General features: G+C 43.3%; 1 protein-coding gene across 5 annotated transcripts in view; it reads right to left on the reverse strand.

Moving 5' to 3' along the window:
• Positions 1–17,854, reverse strand: part of DLG1 (discs large MAGUK scaffold protein 1) — a 267,052-nt gene that overhangs the window by 40,718 nt on the left and 208,480 nt on the right. For all 5 annotated transcript variants that reach the window (XM_044670872.1, XM_044670870.1, XM_044670871.1 and 2 more), the window contains 2 exons: positions 10,897–11,053; positions 5,908–6,010 (listed from right to left, as the gene is read on the reverse strand). In XM_044670872.1, coding sequence (XP_044526807.1) covers positions 5,908–6,010; positions 10,897–11,053 — 260 coding nt within the window. The remainder of the gene's footprint in view (positions 1–5,907; positions 6,011–10,896; positions 11,054–17,854) is intronic.

Here is a 17,854-nt window from a genome sequence, read left to right on the forward strand (position 1 = left end):
CTGTGTATTGACTTATAGGTGGAAGATTGGTAAGGGTAGGCAATGGGGATCAAGTGACTTGCCCAGGGTCACACAGCTGGGAAGTGTCTGAGGCGGGATTTGAACCTAGGACCTCCTGTCTCTAGGCCTGGCTCTCAATCCACTGAGCTACCCAGCTGCCCCCCTCGCTTTCTAATTTTTTGAGTTGCATGCCCAATTCATTGATCTCTGCCCTCCTTAATTTGTTAATATATGCACTCAAGGATATAAATTTCCCCCTGAGTACTGCCTTGGCCGCATCCCACAGAGTTTGGTAGGATGTTTCATCATTGTCATTTTCTTCAATGAAATTGTTGATTGTTTCTATGATTCCTTCTTTGACAAATTGGTTTTGGAGAATCATATTATTTAATTTCCAATTAGTTTTTGATTTTCCTGTCCAGGTGCCCTTACTAATTATTATTTTTATTGCATTATGATCTGAGGTTACATTTATTATTTCTGCTCTTTTGCATTTGTTTGCAATGATTCTATGCCCTATAACATGGTCAATCTTTGTGAATGTGCCATGTGCAGCTGAAAAGAAGGTGTATTCCTTTTTGTCCCTATTTATTTTTCTCCACATATTAATTACATCTAATTTTTCTAGGACTTCATTCACCTCTCTTACCTCTTTCTTATTTATTTTTCGATTTGATTTATCTAGATCTGACAGAGGAATATTTAGATCTCCCACTTGTATGGTTTTACTATCTATTTCCTTCTTGAGCTCTGCCAGTTTCTCCTTTATGAATCTGGATGCTATGCTACTTGGTGCATAGATATTGAGCAGTGTTATTTCCTCATTGTTTATACTGCCTTTAATCAGGATGTAATGACCTTCCCTGTCTTTTTTAATCCTATCTATTTTTACTTTGGCTTTGTCAGAAATCATAATAGCCACTCCTGCCTTCTTTTTCTCATTTGATGCCCAAAAGATTTTGCTCAAGCCCTGAACCTTAAACTTGTGTATGTCTACCCGCCTCATATGTGTTTCTTGTGGACAACATATGGTGGGATTTTGGTTTCTAATCCACTCTGCTATTTGCTTCCGTTTTATGAGCGAGTTCATCCCATTCACATTCACAGTTATAATCATCAGTTGTGCATTTGCTGACATTTTCGAATCCTCCCCTATTCCTACCCCCTTTTTCCTTATACTTTTTCCTTTTAAACCAGTGGTTTGCTATTGAGCCGCTATCCCTTATCCCCTCCCTTGATTAACTTCCCTTTCTACCCCCTCCCTTATTTTTCCCCCTCTTTTTGTTTTTAAAGGCCTTATGAATTCCCTCCCCCTTCTCCCCTCCCTTTTTTTGACCTCCCCACTCCCCTGCTCCCCTTGGTTTATCCCTTCTAACTTTCTCAGAAGAGTTAGATAAGAGTTTTATGTCCCAATGGATAGTATAGCTACTCTTCCCTCTCCGGGTTGATTACTCTGAGAGTAAGGTTTGATTATTACCTCAATGCTCTCTTCCTCTCCTTCTTATAATAGTATTTGTCCCCTCTCCCTCCCATGCCCTCTTTGTGTGTCCTGAGACTGGGTAGCCATCGTTAGCCCAGCAGTTTCTCAGGTTTATCCTTGTGCTCAGGGTCTGTCCGCGGTCTTTTGGCTCCTGAGGTCTGAGTTCTGGTTTTTTCCAAGGTCAAGCCCCCTGGTGGGCCCTCTTGCTTGATCCTCTGCTGGAGGTTTCTTTACAAGTCTCAGGGCGCTGCTTCCACAGTCGTATACCCGTCTGCACTGGTTCCCCACTCAGGGTTTCAGAGCTTTAGCTCGTGGCTGTGTGTGCCTCCACCCACGCCTCCGCCCGCGCCTGCGCTCTGAGCCTGCGTTCTGCTCCCGCGCTCAGAGTTTGTGTGTTTTCTTTAGCTTTTTGGAGTCCTAAATCTTGCTGCTCTCAGGAACAGGCCCCGGAGCTGCCAATGACTCGATGGGTGCCCTAAACTTGCTCTATTTCTTTTTAGCTGGCTTCGGTGCTATAGGTGTTGTGTGTGGAGGGGGTGGGGGTAAGGTGGTTGCTCAGCCCGCGATTTAGTGAGAGCTGTTTCACCCCTTTATAGCATGGAAATGCCTCAATTCCACATACCTTCCACGCTGTGCCCTGTTGTGGGGTTCCTCCGTTCGTCTGGACTTGTTTTTATGTCCCCTTGAGGAGTTTTGTGTGTTTTGGTCAGGAGAGGTCTGCTTCTTACTCTGCCGCCATCTTAACCCGGAAAACCAGAAGTATATGTTTTTCTGGAATGGTCTTGCTTTCTCCCTAATCTAACGAACCTTGGCAATTTGGTCTCTACCTCTTCCAAGGCAGTTCACAGATAGCTGAAGCCCCGCTTGCTGAAGCTTAAGCTACCTTGCTGGCATATGAAATGAGTACAATTGTTTGGTAATTTGAGCCTTCTTTGGTATTCTCCTTCTTTAGGGCTGGGACATAAACAGACTTCATTCTCTGTCTCTGGCTCTGGATCAGCAGCCACACCAGATGTTACTGGTGATGTCAAGATCTTTTTTTGGATGGTTCCTGGGTATATATTCTTGTCACCATTTCTTCATCTCTTCTGCTTTTATTAAGTCCCCACCATTTTGATCTTTTAGCATCTCTATTTTTGCATGCTCTCTTACCTCTAGTTGTTCTGTGGAGATCTCATTTTCCCCGTTCCATTGTCCTCTTCTATTTCTTTGCATTGTTCATTTCAGAAAGACTCCTTCTCTCTCCTTTCTGATCTCTGGAATTCTCTCTTCAATGGAGTAGATCCTTCACTTAGCTCTTTATCAGGTAGGGAGCCTTTTGGCTTTCTTGCTCTCTTTTTTCTTTGGGAGGTGTTTTGTTGCTGCCTTCTGCACATGGCTGCCAGCTTCTGCCCATAATTCTTCAGGCCCTCTGGCTATCAGATCAGATCTTTTACATCTATTCCTCACCTCCACTTCATATTCATATTTAGGCTATACGCCCCAATTTTCTTCAAATTAAGCCTGCAGTTCCTAATAAGAAGCTCACAACTGGGGACTACTCCTCAACTCTTCTGTCTCCTTCCTAGATCCAAGCTGGTGCCAATGTCTGTCAAGTCCATCTCTGTGTCATCTCTCAGACATGCTCCTTTCTCTCCTCTGTTCTTACCCCAACCTGGCGCAAGCCCCTATCACCTCACACCTGGACTACTGTGATAGCTTCTGGGGGAGAGAGCGGGTCTCTCCCTCCTCCAGTTCATTCTCTACCCAGCTCCTAAAGGTAGGCCTGTTGTAAACACTCCCCCCTTCCACCCAATATACTGCAGTGACTCCCTATCACCTCCAGGAGCCCCCCCAACCTCTTGGTCCCCCAGGCTCACAGTTCAGGTGGTCTTGAGTCCTAACTCTCACACCACCCACAAAACCAAGCCAAGCTAGTGGTTCTCCCTTTGTCACATTTCTTACATGCTTTCCTTCCCTCTTATGACTTGGGTTCTCCTGACCTCATTCCCAGATGACTTCATTCCTGGCTGGTGGGAGTGGTGTCGTCTCCTGGCCCCAAGTCTCCCACCCATACCAATCCAACCTCTTACTCAACTCCTTACCTAACACATCTCCTCAGAGAATGGGTTTCCCATCTCTTGCCTCTCCTCATTAAACTCCAGTGGTTTCATGTTTGGCCAATGTGGAGATTTGTTTGGCCTAACTACACTTAATTGGTCAAGGGCTTTGGTTTTCTTTTCCTCTATTCTTTCTGGAAGTGAGGGGAAAGTAAAAGAGGGAAATAAGAACAAATCGTTGACAAAATCATTAAAAAGAAGAGAGCTTCCTGTAAGCTCCAGGATCTAGTCTAAAAGATGCCCCGTTTGGCTTTCAAAGCTCTTCACCCTTGCCCCATCTTTCCAATCTCTACACACTTTAGTTCCCTCTGGACATTCCACATGGGCCTTTCCATTGTTCATCCCCCAAAGTCCTGGGCCAGGAGGAATATTCTCTGCTCCCTCTCCACTGTCTCCTGGCTTCCTTTGAGACTCAGTTCATGTTCCACCTCCTACAGGAGGTCTTTCCTGGGACTTTTCTCTAAGAAATGCAGTTTATCCTGTATCCATTTCCTAGACTATTTGTTGTCTACATGCCGTCTCCCCCATCATAAGGAGACCTGGAGGGTAGGAGCTGTTTTTGCCCCTCTTTAGGACAGCAACTGACTGGCATGCAGTTTCATAAATGCTTGCGGACCTTTCCTTTATGCTGTAGTCTGTTCTGTTCTGCTCGCTTAATTCTGCCTTGGTAAAGTGAAGTCTTTCCAGGTTCCTCTGAAGCTGTCCATCTCATTATTTCGTTTGGACTATGAATATTTCATTATATTCCACAACGTTGAACCATTCTGCAATATGTAGGAACCTTTTGCATCTCCAGGCTTTTGTCCTCATGTGGGTCCTTTTCCTCTATCTTTGATCTCTTTGAAGTACAGGGACAGCAGTGGGATTGCTGGGTCAAAGCAGAGGCCCAATTTAGTGCCTTTCTGGGCGAGGTTCGCAAGTGTTCTCTAGGATGGAGGGCTTAGTTCCCAGCTCTAACAATTGAGAACTGGCGTGTCTACATTCTTGCAGCTCCTCCAGTGTTTGTAATTTCCCTTTTTCTGGTCATCTTAGTCAATCTAGTGGGTATGTGGCAGGATTGGAGAACTGCTTTGATTTGCATTGAGTTACATGGAGCTTTTTCTCCACATGGCTGTTGATAGCTTGGGCTTCTTCCTTTGCGAATCACCTATTTACCAACTCTGACCATTTACCTATTGGGAAATCGCTTTTAACTCTGAGACATTTGAATGTCCTTGTATGTCCTGGAAATAAGACCCTGAGAAGAGAAACATGTAGCCAAAGCGTGTTCTCAGGAACTCGTTTCCCCAAGGATAGTAACCGCACCGGCTTTGTTTCTGCAACAATTTAAAGATTATATATGATCAAAACTGCCCCCTCTTATCTCTAGCAAGAGGTCTGGAGGGCATTCCTTCCTTGTTGCCAAAATCTGCTCGCAACATCTCTTTTTAGAGCTACATCATGTACCAATTTGCGTTTACTGTGGTATGCAGTAGAAGGTGCTGGTTTAGATTCTGTTTCCAACAGACTGCTTTTGAGTTTTCCCAGCAGTTTTTGTCAAATAGCAAGTCTTTAGTCCTGTAACTTTAGTCTTCAAGCTTGTCAGACTCCACGTGACTCCTTCCATGTGCTCCTATACTTGTATGCCCAAGTTGTTCCACTGACCAATCTCACCAGGACAAACTAAGTGTTCTGATAATTACCGTGTTGTGGCAGAGTCTGAGATATGATATGAATAAGCCTCCTCTTTTCCCTCATTGATTTCCTTGACAATTATCAATTCTAAGGTAGAAGAGTGGTAAGGAGTAGGCAATGGGGGTTAAATGACTTGCCCACGGTCACAAAGCTGGGAAATGTCTGAGGTCAAATTTGAATCCAGGTTCTCCTTGACATTCTTAACCTCTTTTTTGCCTCCAGATAAATTTTCTCATTTTTTTCCCAACTCCATGAAAGAATTCTAAGATTGCATTATTGATATGACACCAAATAAGTTAATATTATTCTAATTATTTAGGTTTGTCTTTATTTCTGAAAAATGTTTTATAGTTGTATTGTTTATTCCTGTTATGTATATTGGTAGAGATGCCTGAATATTTTATACATTCTGTTTCTGTCTGAACTGGAATTGTTTTTTCCATTTCTTCCCGATGCATTTTGTTTGAATTACACAGAAATGCTGATAAAAATTGTGGATAGATTTTATGTCCTGCAACTTTGCTCCATTTATTTATTCATTTTTTTCAATTAAATTGTGTCAAATAAATCATCATATGTGCAAAAAGTGATCATTTTGTTTCTACTTAGCCAATTCCTATTTAATGCTATGCTTGCAAATGGGCAGTTTTTTACCTTCAGGCCGATACTGCGCGATGATTGTGACAGCCTGGCCGGCATTCTTCAGAGCTGCTGCCGCCTGCTCGTGTGTGGCTGTTCTGAGATCGACACTATTGACCTGTAAATCGAACAAGAGATCTCACCTGAGAGGCAATAATAGTAACCACTAGAAATCAGAGCAAGAGGTACTTCTGAATAGCCAGTGCCGAGAAGCTGTTTCATATTATCCACAGGAAACCCGTCCTAACTGGGAGTGAAGCAACGCCGTGGTTCTGTCGCTCTCAACTCCAAACCGTTTCTTTCTAAGTTGCTGCCCTTTATGCCGTTTGTCCCCCTTGCCTTATCCCTCAACTTTCAATCAAGCTACAACACTAGGAGAACAAGTGCCCCAAATCCTCTGCAGTTTTGTCTCGTCAGCATGCTAAACTAGTCACTGATCTAAACAGTCTTTTAGAAAACAAATCTCTCTTTCGCATCTTCTTCCTTCTCTGTTTCTCGCCTTCCTTTTCTTGCCGGCCCCCAAACGAGAAGATTTTACAATTACAGAGGCCCGTCGTCTTGCTTCCTCTGAAGCGGGCTTTTGCTCTTGCAAAGATTGTCTTGGTCGACAGGGATAATGCCATCAAACGACACATGACAAGACACATTGCTCAAAGCATTCGACCAAGTTTGTCATATAATCTTGCACAAGTCAGAGGTAGATGGAGATGGGCCCAAAGCCATCAATCATCACCAGGTGTGGAGGTCTCTGATGGAGCGTCCCAGGGATCTGGGCCTGAATTTGGGTTCTTCACTCTGGTCAGTGATGGATGGGGACAAAACCCCCCAGGGCAGATCTGGCAGGCTCATTGGACCCCATGTTTGGAGAGAGAGACGCTCTAAGACAAGGGGATGAAAACAGATCTACGAAGAGCCGGGGAGGCTGGAACGATGGCACTAAAGGACAAACAGGGATTCCATTCAGAGACGACTTTCAGAAAACAGGTCAATAGTCAGGAAGCATTCGCGGAGGGCCTACTATGTGCCAGGCACCAAGGATACAAAGACAATGAATTTGATCCTTTGTATCCAAGTCCAGGCCGTCACACTTATCCCTACTGAATTTATCTTACTAGATTTAGGGCAGGGCACTTGTGGAACAGAGCACAGAGTGCTGGCCCTGGAGTCAGGCCACCCCCAGTTCCAATCTGGCTTCAGACACTTACTCGCTGGGTGACTCTGGGCAAGACACTGTTTGCCTTAGTTTCTACACCTGTAAAATGAATCGGGGAAGGAAATGGCAGATTGTTCCAGTAAACCCGAAAAGGGGCCATGTTGGACCCCCATGAAGAGTTGGACAGAACTAAACAAGATTTAGCTCAAGGCTTGAGTTAGTTATTGGGTCTTAACTGTCTTGCACGGCATTCACTCTCCCTCTCAGGCTGTTGTCTCTCCATGCCATCGACCCCTTTATCCAAGTCCCTAAATATAAAAATGTGAAGCTGCAGAGTAGACCAAGCACAGATTCTTGGAGATACCAAACTACAGTCTATATACTGAACCATGAACAACTTCTCAGAGGATGGTCATCCAACTAATTCTGCATCCATCTGACATCACCCAATCCTCGTGGCCTCTCCACAAGAATGCCAGCAGATGTCATCTGGCCAACAAGGGAAAGTCCTTGCGCCTAATAACATGTCCAGACCACTCAGTAGCATCTTCTTTCTCTCCAAATGGATCACCTGATCAAGATCCTGCTGGAATGATATATTCAAATCCTTCTCCCTCCTAAGTGTCTGTACCTGGCTCAGTCTCCTATCTCCCCCAAACTCCTGCCCTAATCTCTCAGTTCCACCGTTCCAGCTCATTTAGGACTAAGATGGTTCCCCAATGATTTTGGCATCACCCACAAGGGCTCTACTTCCACAATCAAAGACTGAAATTTCTTGATCAGATTACAACTTCCTCTCATTTCACCCCTCCCTATGCCTCAACTCTCCCAAATCTGTTCTTCATCTTCATTATAATGGCCAAGCCTTCTACCTAAGTGCTCTCCCAAGCCATTACCCCACTCTTTATTTCACAGTGATTGGCACAGTGCTGGCACAGAGAAAGCTTAAATAGATGCTTCTTGATTGGCTGATGCTGCAGTATCCATATCTGGCTGTTCCAACATACTCCCAAGCCCCCTCCCTACTGGGACTAGAGAGGTAGGAAAAGACCAAGGTGGGAAGAGCTTTAAGTATCAAACAGAGGAATATCTCCAACCCTGGAGGAAAAAAGGAGGCACCAGAGTGGGGCAGGTGAAGTAACATGGACCATCGAGCTTTAGTAAAATCATGACACCTTGGTGGAGGGCAGACTGAACAGGGGGAACAACGAGAAGGTCATTGCAGAAGTGAGGGCCTGTATCCACATGGTGGCTGTTATGAGTGAAGAGAGTGGCAAGTATGAAAGGTGGTGCAGAGACAGATGGCATAGGTGGAGCGAGTCAATAATGATGCTAAGACTGTGAGCCTTAGGGACTAGGAGGATGGTCGCACCCTCCAGAGAAACAGGGGATACTGTGGGAAGAAGTTTCTTTGTTTTGGACATGCTGCATTTGAGATGACTACGGGATGTCCAACTCAAGATGTCTCAGAGACAACGTTAGATGATGTAGGACTGGAACTGAGAAGAGAGTTCAGGGCTGGATAGAAAGATCTGTGAATAATCTGCAGAGAAATGATCATTGAACCTACAGGAATTGATATGGTCACTTAAGCAAGATGGTAAGAAAGAAGACCGTTGTACAGAAAGTATACAGTAAAGGAAAAAGAGAAGAGCCTGGAGGAATTCTCCTGGCTAGTGGGCAAGGCATATACATTTATCTATCTACTGAGACTCGCTCAGAACGGTAACAAAAGAATCGGGAAAGAGAAAAGTCGCGAACTTTTGTGAGGAGGTCGGGAGAGATGGTAAACGACAAATACCAAAGGCTGAGGAGAGGGACGTAGGACATGGACTGAGAAGGCACCAATGGATGTGGCGAGTTAAGAGACTACTAGTCACTCTGGGAAGGGTAGCTATTATTCATCCTCTGTTTCTGGAGAGGACTAATGACATCATTGGGTGATGTCTTGACTTGCTTGTGAATTGGACTGAAGTGATGCAGAGTTTGCACAATGCCAATAGCCTCACACTCGCTTCCAGTCAACCAAGTTCAGTGGTGAGACAAGTCAGGACAATTGGCGATGGCCTGGGATGCAGTGGATGACCTCAGTTTCTCTGATATCTAACCATGTTCCAAAGTTTTCCGTGGAACCTGCTTCAGCTGCCTTCATTCCACCCATTCCACCAGAGGAGGTCTTTACATGCCTGCCGTAGACACTCCACTGCACTCTCTTTGCTTTGTTCCTGCTTCCAGGGCCTACAGCAGTGGGACTGAGGCCAGGGAAGTCAGAAACCTCCCTCCCTAGTTATCCCTGGCTGTTCAGTTTTACTCCCGACTCCTATCTCTTTTTGCTGCTTTTATCATTGATTCTGTGGAGTTATTTCTGGTTGTTGTGGTAGGGTATTAGGAGGTTGAGGGAGTTTCATGCCCTACTCCTCCTTCTTCCCACAATGCATCTCTTCCAATTACTTACTCCTACATAAAGCCTTTCCTAATACATCTAGCTTCTAATGTCTGTTCACTCAATATGATTTTCTATTTCTTCTGCCTATTTAAAAAATTTCCTTATAACCATACATGTTGTCTTGTCCAATAGAATGTAAATTCCTTGAGGAAAAGCAATGTTTCACTTTTGCCTTTTTATCCCCAGTGCCTAGATTAGTGCCTTACACACACATACACACAGTTTTATTTTTTCCTAATTACATGTACAATTTTTAATATTTGTTTTCTGAAATTTTGAGTTCTACAATCTCACCCTCCCTCCCCTCTCCCTTATCGAAGACTGTAAGCAATTTGAGCTAGATTCTAACTTGTGTGATCGTGTCCACAAACATATCCACATTGTTTATGTTGTGGAAGAAAACTCAGATATTAATGGAGATGGAAGAGGAGAAAATATAGCAAAAAAAAGTCTGCTTCAATGTGCGCTCAGACTCCATCAGTTTTCGCTCTGGAGGTGGATGGCATTTTTCATCTTGAGTCCTTTGAGATTGTCTTGGACCACATTTTGCTGAGTAAAGCTAAGCACTTCACAGTGATCACTGTACGATATGGCTGTGACCGTTCACAATGTTCTCCTGGTTCTGCTCATTTCATTTTGTATTAGTTCAAGCCTTACACATATTTATGCATGTGCCGATTGACGGATTCCCGAATCAAAGGACGACCCTACGTACAAATGCTCTAGATGCTTGGGGATGAAACCACTGTCATCGGCATCTATTTTCAGAAAGCACTTCTAGCATCCTGGATCCCTACTTCCTGCCAATTATCTTTTTCTTTCAATGGTTTCTTGCTTGTCAAGAGTCATTATTGCTCTAAATCTCTCCTCTTCACGTTTTCAACATCTGCACACAAAATCAATTTTTAGAAGTCATCGAACTGTGAAATATAACCCTGACAGGGTACCTTGAAGCATAGGAACCTGGACCTCTAGCAGGAAGACTCGACTTCAAATTCTGCCTTCCTCATGCACTTCCTAGCTGTGTGCGCCAGGGCACACAGTCTTTCTCAGTTTCCTCAACTACAAAATAGGGATTATAATGGTGCTTACCCCACAGGTGGTTGTGAGGATCACATGAGACCATATTTTTAAAATGTTTATAGCACAGTGTCTGATACAGAGCAGGTATTATATAAGTGTTTATTTCCATCCCCAACCCCTCCACAAAGTATTCTATGTGAGTTATAGTTAAAAAACAAAAACAAACAAACCCCAAATGGTTACAAATCATTCTTTTCAGTGAACTGTTTAAGACATTTTTAGCATTAAATTTTCGCTCAGCCCACATATGCCCTATGTTTTAATAACGACATTGAATATTCTTAAAAACCAGAAAAGAGCAACTTTATTTTCTAAGTCCTACCGATATGATTCGGTCTCCTTTCCGTAGCTCTCCACTAAGATCAGCAGGCCCTCCAGCAAGGATAAAGGAGATAAATATTCCTTCTCCATCTTCTCCTCCTACAATGTTGAAACCAAGGCCTGTTGAGCCACGATGAAGAACAACTTTCCTTGGTTCCCTAAAATAAAAGACAGCAAACAACTGAAATACTTCTTAAAACAAAACAAAATTTATTATTCTATTAACCAGAAATTTTTGTAAGCCAGCATTCCAATAATGGCCCAGTCTTATGTTCACAAATGATTATCCTAAGGCAGTGATGGTGAACCTTTTAGAGATTGTGCTGCGCTGTGTGCCCTGCCCACACACACAAGGGAGGGAAAAGGCACTCCCATTGGGCTGCTGGGCAGAGGGGTGGGGGATGTGAAAAAGTGTCATCAGCCACAGTGGAGAGGGAGTGAAGCAGCTCCACCCTAGTCCCTCTGCCTTTCTAGTAATGAACTCTGGAGATGGGGTGGTGGAGAAGGGAGGAGTATATATCCATGAGAGCTGCGTGCCACAGGCCACAGGCTCGCTATCACTGCCCCTAAGGGACTGCAAAATCTTCAAGTCTTTTTTACACAAACAAAATGAAAGCAGATAGAAAAGGAATGACCAACCGGTCAAAAATGTGTTCTGCAAAAGATGGCTATAAAAGAGAGGCCTAGTTCTTGTTATTGTTCATCTAGTATTTACTGTAATGTCTGGTACATGGCAGGTACTCTATACACATTCATGGAATAAATGGAAAAAGAAAGGGATGGAGAAATGAAACATTGTGGGGGCAGCTGGGTGGCTCAGTGGATTGAGAGCCAGGCCCAGGGACAGGAGGTCCTGGGTTCAAATCTGGCCTCAGACACTTCCCAGCTATGTGACCCTGGGCAAGTCCCTTAATCCCCATTGCCTAGCCCTTACTGCTCTTCTGCCTTAGAACCAATACATAGTATTGAGTCTAAGATGGAAGGTAAGAGTTTAAAAAAAAAAAAAAAAAAGAAACATTGCTATTAAGGGATAGGAAAGGAGTCACTTTCATCATTACTCACCCACAGAGAAAGCCAAAATAATACAATTTTAAGTGAAAAAGGATCTTTACATGAAGTAAAATAAAATGTCCATAGCAATCAAATCCAGTATTTATAGCATTATTTATGTATTCAAGTTCCTTGAAACCGTTTAAAAACTTAAAGAATATATGCTATCTGGAAAGTTATTCACCTACCATTTTGCTACAAGGCGGCAGCTTAGATCCTTTATGGGATTTATAGTACTTCCACATTTTCGCCATGAACAAAATCTAGCTAAAAATCAGTAAATGTATTTTATGTTTGTGGTTCAGTCATTTACTGTATCAGTCCGAATATAGCAAGATCCAAGCATTTTGAAGGGTAACTCAGAAAGAGGAAACACCCATTTGAAATGACAACTTTCTCTTAACTCATGAATAATGCAGGCACTTTATACTGGAAGTTTCTGCAACCTCTCGGAGTAACAACTACCCAGATCTGTGCGCAGTTCCGCAGGTGCTTCTCTTCTTCACATTTTCGGTCAGGCGGCCCTCGAACACGCGCAGTAAGAGCTTTCCTCTGACCCAGAGTGCGCCTGGGCGCCTCCTCAGGCCACATTCACCCGACCTAACACCAGTTCTTCATCCATCCATCCCTTTTCCTGCACTTTCCTTGGGTCACGTTTTACACCTTAAAATGACATCAGGAGTCCATTTTCGCCCGTCGGCTGTGACCGTAAGCATCTCGGTCCTTCTAGTCTTCTCACTTCCAGTAGTTTTAATCAACACTGATCTGGTGCCTTTAGGGTTAATGTGACGCACGTCCGGTCGGCATTTCCCATCTGCCCCAGGAGATGGCCATGTTTTTAACATATGCTGAGGTGCACAACACACAACTTATGGTTTCAAAGCTGGAAGTGCTGGAATATAGTGTGAGGGCGACTTTCAAAGGAACATGTTGGGGAAACAAACATCGCACTATATTCAGGCTAATATGCTAAGCTGTGTCTGACTCTTTGTGACCCCATTTGGGGTTTTCTTGGCAAAGATGCTAGAGTTGTTTGCTATCCCTTCTCCACCTCATTTGACTGGTGAGGAAACCGAGCCAGACAGGGTGAAGTGACTTGGCCAGGGTCACACAGCTAGCCCGGTGTCTGAGGTGACATCTGAATTCAGGAAAATCAGTCTTTCTGACTCTGGGTCTGGTGCTCTATCCACTGTGCCGCCCAGTTGCCCACACAATATTTACTCTGAGATACATCTCAAGTGGCTGAGACACAAGGGTTTTCCTAACTCATTCCAGCTCTCTGTGTACATACGTCCTTCTCAGCAGACCCAGAATGAATCGAGGCCTGCCTCAATGGAGAAGAGTTGCACCACTATTGGATGGATATACCGCCCCCCCCCCCCCCCACTGCCTTGGCTGTTTCAGTCAATGAGCTCTAATCCCACATAAAAATAGAAATTAAAAAACTCTTCCACCTTAGAATCAATATTGTGTATTAGTATTTTAATATATGTATTTTAAGACAGAAGAGTGACAAGGGGCTAGGCAGTCAGGGTTATGTGACTTGCCCAAAGTCACATAGCTAGGAAGCATCTGAGGCGAGATTTGAACCCATCTGTAGGCCTGTCTCTCAGTCCACTAAGCCACACAGCTGCCCCCCACACTCTATTCCTTCTAATGATATGGAGGCCCACCAACCAGTCCTTATCAGCTTGCCCTACAGTTGTCACCTGACCCATGAATTAACCAAAGGGTGTCTCTCCCTCTCCCTCAGCTTCTTCAGATGGGCCTGCCCCACTTCTCCTATCGGCACCCCCAGAGTTTAGAAAGTGCTGGGCACCTAGCAGATGTTTAACCAACATATCTTCATGGATTTTCGTCCTGCCTCAAAGCATTACAAAGCGAGGAGGTTTATTCTGGGAATAGATCAAAGTGGAGAACTCAGAGACAATGTATGCAGTTAACGGAAAGAGGCCGAGAGGAGTCACTACGACAATGCAGTAAAATGACACAACTCTACTCATCTGAGCAGGGATGGGTTAAGGAGTGTATCAATCACTCTTGAACCTGAGCTTCGAAACTGTCTAGCTGCTCATGTCCTTGGCTTTCCAATGCATACCAGGATTAGTGTAGAAATGACAAACAAACACAAAAATCTCACAACAATTATTTTACAAATGAGTAAACTGAGGCTAGAAGTTAAGCACCTGTCCAAGGTCCCTGAGCTAAGGCCAGAGGTCTAACCAGCAGGCCACCTCAGACCCTGCTAACTGAGAATGCTCTCCTAAGCTTCCACCTTCTTTTGGGGGTCATCCTTTTCTCTGAGTACAAAGGTGTATATTTTGGGGGCTGAGCAGCTTTTCATTTCTAAGCCATTGCAAGGAAAGAGAGTACATCAAAGGCAAAGGAAAAAGCCTGTCTGTTGGTGAGCCGTGTGCCATGGTGGGCCTGAAGTTAGACACCGACCAGCTGTGGGACCCTTCTCTATAAAATGGGCACTTCCCCTAAAGGGTGGTTGTGAAGGGGAAGTTATGGAAGGGGCTCTACTGTCTTCAAACTGGGACTTCCTCACACAAATCCTATGTGGGGAGAGCTCTCCACATGCGGGATTCTCTGAGAAGGCTGACACAGGAGAAAATGGGAGGCCTAGGTTTTGCTGGCCCCTGAGCCTACACCTGGGAGGTGGAAAGAGCCTGCATGACAGGAAAAAATGCCTTGCAGTTCAAGGAGAGAGGCTGGAGCGATCCCCCACATCTGACTAACTGGAGTCACCTCCATAGTGCCCTTTTCTCTTTAGTCATTTCCAAACTGATGGGCATCCCCTCATTTTCTAAATTGTTGCCACCACAAAAAGGGTGGTTATCATCAGTTTTGTTCAAGTAAATCATTTTCATTTTTCTTTGATCTTTTTGGGGTACAGACTTAGTAGAGCCGTCTGAAAATCTCATAAGCATGCTGCAAATGATTTCTTTCAAATAACTAGGAAAGATGCTGGAATAACTTGTGGCCAAGCAAGTGCAATTCCAACAGAGAGCTTTTAGACCAGAATTCATTGAAAACTAAGGAGATAAGCTTGAAAAAGCAACTCGGGGTTGTGATGGTAAAAACAGCTGACCTTGATACAGGAATAAGCAGAATGCTTGCCCTGAAGGCTTCTGAGCATTTACTTTATACTTTCCTGAGGAGGTTCCTAAAGGCATGGTATAGGCCCTAAAGTAAGCAGGGAAATCTAAGTTCAGGTTTCAGACTGGAAAAGGCACTGAGCAGATGTCAAATAGATACACACTCTAAGACAGACACCATCAGAGATGTTTGAAGAGCAAGCACAGCCCTCAATCACCTGAGAAAACACCATCAAGACCAACTGGGACCCTGACACTCCCTTCAATTTTAGAATATTTTTCCATGGTTCCGTGATTCATGATTAATTGCCCCCCTCCTCCATCCCTCCCCCTTCATGAAGCTGACAAGCAATTCCATTGGGTTATACGTGCATCATTCAAAACCTATTTCTATGTTATTTATATTTGCAATAGAGTGATCTTTTAACATCAAAACCCCAATCACATCCCCATTGAACCATGTGATCAATCCTATGTTTTTCTTCTGCATTTCTGCTCCCATAGTTCTTTCTCATAAGTCCCTCAGGATTGTCCTGGGTCATTGCATTGCTGCTAGTACAGAAGTCAGTTACATTCAACCATGCCACAATGTATCAGTCTCTGTGTACCTTTTGGTTTGCATCACTTCCTGGAGGTTGTTCCAGTTCACATGGAATTCCTCCAGTTCATCATTCCTTTCAGCATCATTCCATCCCCATTAGATACCACAATTTGTTCAGCCATTCCCCAATTGAGGGACATCCCCTCATTTTCCAACTTTTTGTTACTTGTCACAAAGAGTGCAGCCATGAACAAGTCTTTTCCCCTATTACTTCTTAACCCAACAGTAGTATGGCTGGGTCAAAAGGTAGGCATTCTTTTAAAGTTCTTTGCACATAGTTTCAAATTGCCTTCTAGAATGATTGGACCAATTCACAACTCCACCAGAAGTGTATGAGCGTCCCAATTTTGCTACATCCCCTCCAATATTTGTTACTTTCCTTTGCTGCCATATCTGCTAGGTGTGAGGTGGTACCTCAGAGTTGTTTCAATTTGCATTTCTCTAATCAGGAGGGATTTAGAACAATTTTTCATGTGATTATTGATAGTTTTGATTTCACCATGTGAAAACTGCCTATTCATGTCCCTTGACCATTTGTGGATTGGGGAATGACTTGATTTTTTTGTAAATTTGACTTTGTTCCTTATATATTTGGGAAATTAAACCTTTGTCAGAGAGTTTTGTTCTAAAAACGTTTTCCCAGTTTGTTGCTTTCCTTCTAATTTTGGTCGCATTGGTTTATTTCCACTAGCTTTTTAGTTGATTTTCTAGGATTTTTTAAGTGGATCAGCATATCATCTGCAAAGAGTGATAGTTTAGTCTCCTCACTGCCTACTTTAATCCCTTCAATTTCTTTCTTCTTCTCTAATTGCTACTGCTAGTGTTTCTAAAATAATATTAAATGATAGAGGTGATAATGGGCATCCTTGCTTTATTCCTGATCTTAATGGGAAGGCTTCTAACTTCTGACACTCCCTTTAAAAAGGGCCTACAACATGGCCTTAACAGAGTACCATTCAGAAGTAAGGCTAGGAGAATCTAGGGATAAAGATACTCAAAGAGAAAGGGCTGTTGTGATAAGAGGGGAACCAAAGACATAAGGACTTCAAAATCAGCAATGCCGTGAAGACGAAGAGCCTGTCACAAAGTTAACTACCAAGTAAGTAGCAGGGCTTGTGCCAAGCAAAGAATGGTTTGATCTCCCAGTTCTTATGAGAGATGAAGGTGGGGAGGGAGCAAATGCCATTAGAACCTCAATTTCTTCTTTAGGGTTTGGTGTAGAAATATAGGAAAATTGAGAAAATGGGGAAAGAGGAAAGGAACAAACAAGAGAGGACAGATTTAGGAATGAAATAGTTGAGAGCTAAAACAAATTGGACCTGGAGAGTACATGGCCAAGAGGGATTTACCAAGAGGTAAATTAGAGGGAAGAACTCATGGGCAAGAGAGGAGAAACTGAAGGTTACGGTTATGGAGCAGACTCTGATTCCACAACTTTCTTCTTTGTTAAGGAATGAGGGTAATGAACATTGAGAGGAAAAGATTAAGAGAATAAGGTGGAAGTAAATAACAACATAGTTAATAATGCTAACCGGGAATAAGGGAGATGAACTAACTTGTTAAATGGACAAAGATAACCATGAATTAGAATACAGAACCCAACGATTACAGGAGAAACTAGTTATGGCAATACTGATAGCAATAATAATGCTAATAAAATAATTACTATCATTTATATAGTGCTTTTAGTTTTGCAAAGTACTTTACATATATTCATTCACTTGATCCTTGTAATAATCCTGGGTAATAGGTGCACCATATGACACAGTACCTAAGTGCTAACAAGAAAAGCTAAATTGCATCACAGGAAGAAATGAAGAATAAAGCTTTAAGCAGTGGTTCACAAACTTTTTTGGCCTACTGCTCACTTTCCAGAAAAAATATTACTTAGCCCCTTGGAAATTAATTTAAAAAAAATTTTAATAGCAATTAATAGGAAAGATAAATACACCTGTGACCATCACCGTGCCCCCCCCCAGTTCGCTGCAGCACCCACCAGGGGGCGGAAGCACCCACTTGGGAATCACTGAACTAGAGGATTTCAAGGTGGAACTTTCAGAGTCAAAAATTTAAAAAGAAAGAAAAATCTGAATTGAATTTTAGAAAAACTGGAAATGGCATAACTCTGGTGATTAGGAAATTCCAATAAGAAGGAATACTCTCAGATGTGTGTGGCACCGTTACAAAAATGGATGACCATGTGTTAA

Source organism: Gracilinanus agilis, chromosome 3, assembly GCF_016433145.1.
Source record: "Gracilinanus agilis isolate LMUSP501 chromosome 3, AgileGrace, whole genome shotgun sequence".
Classification (NCBI taxonomy): domain Eukaryota; kingdom Metazoa; phylum Chordata; class Mammalia; order Didelphimorphia; family Didelphidae; genus Gracilinanus; species Gracilinanus agilis.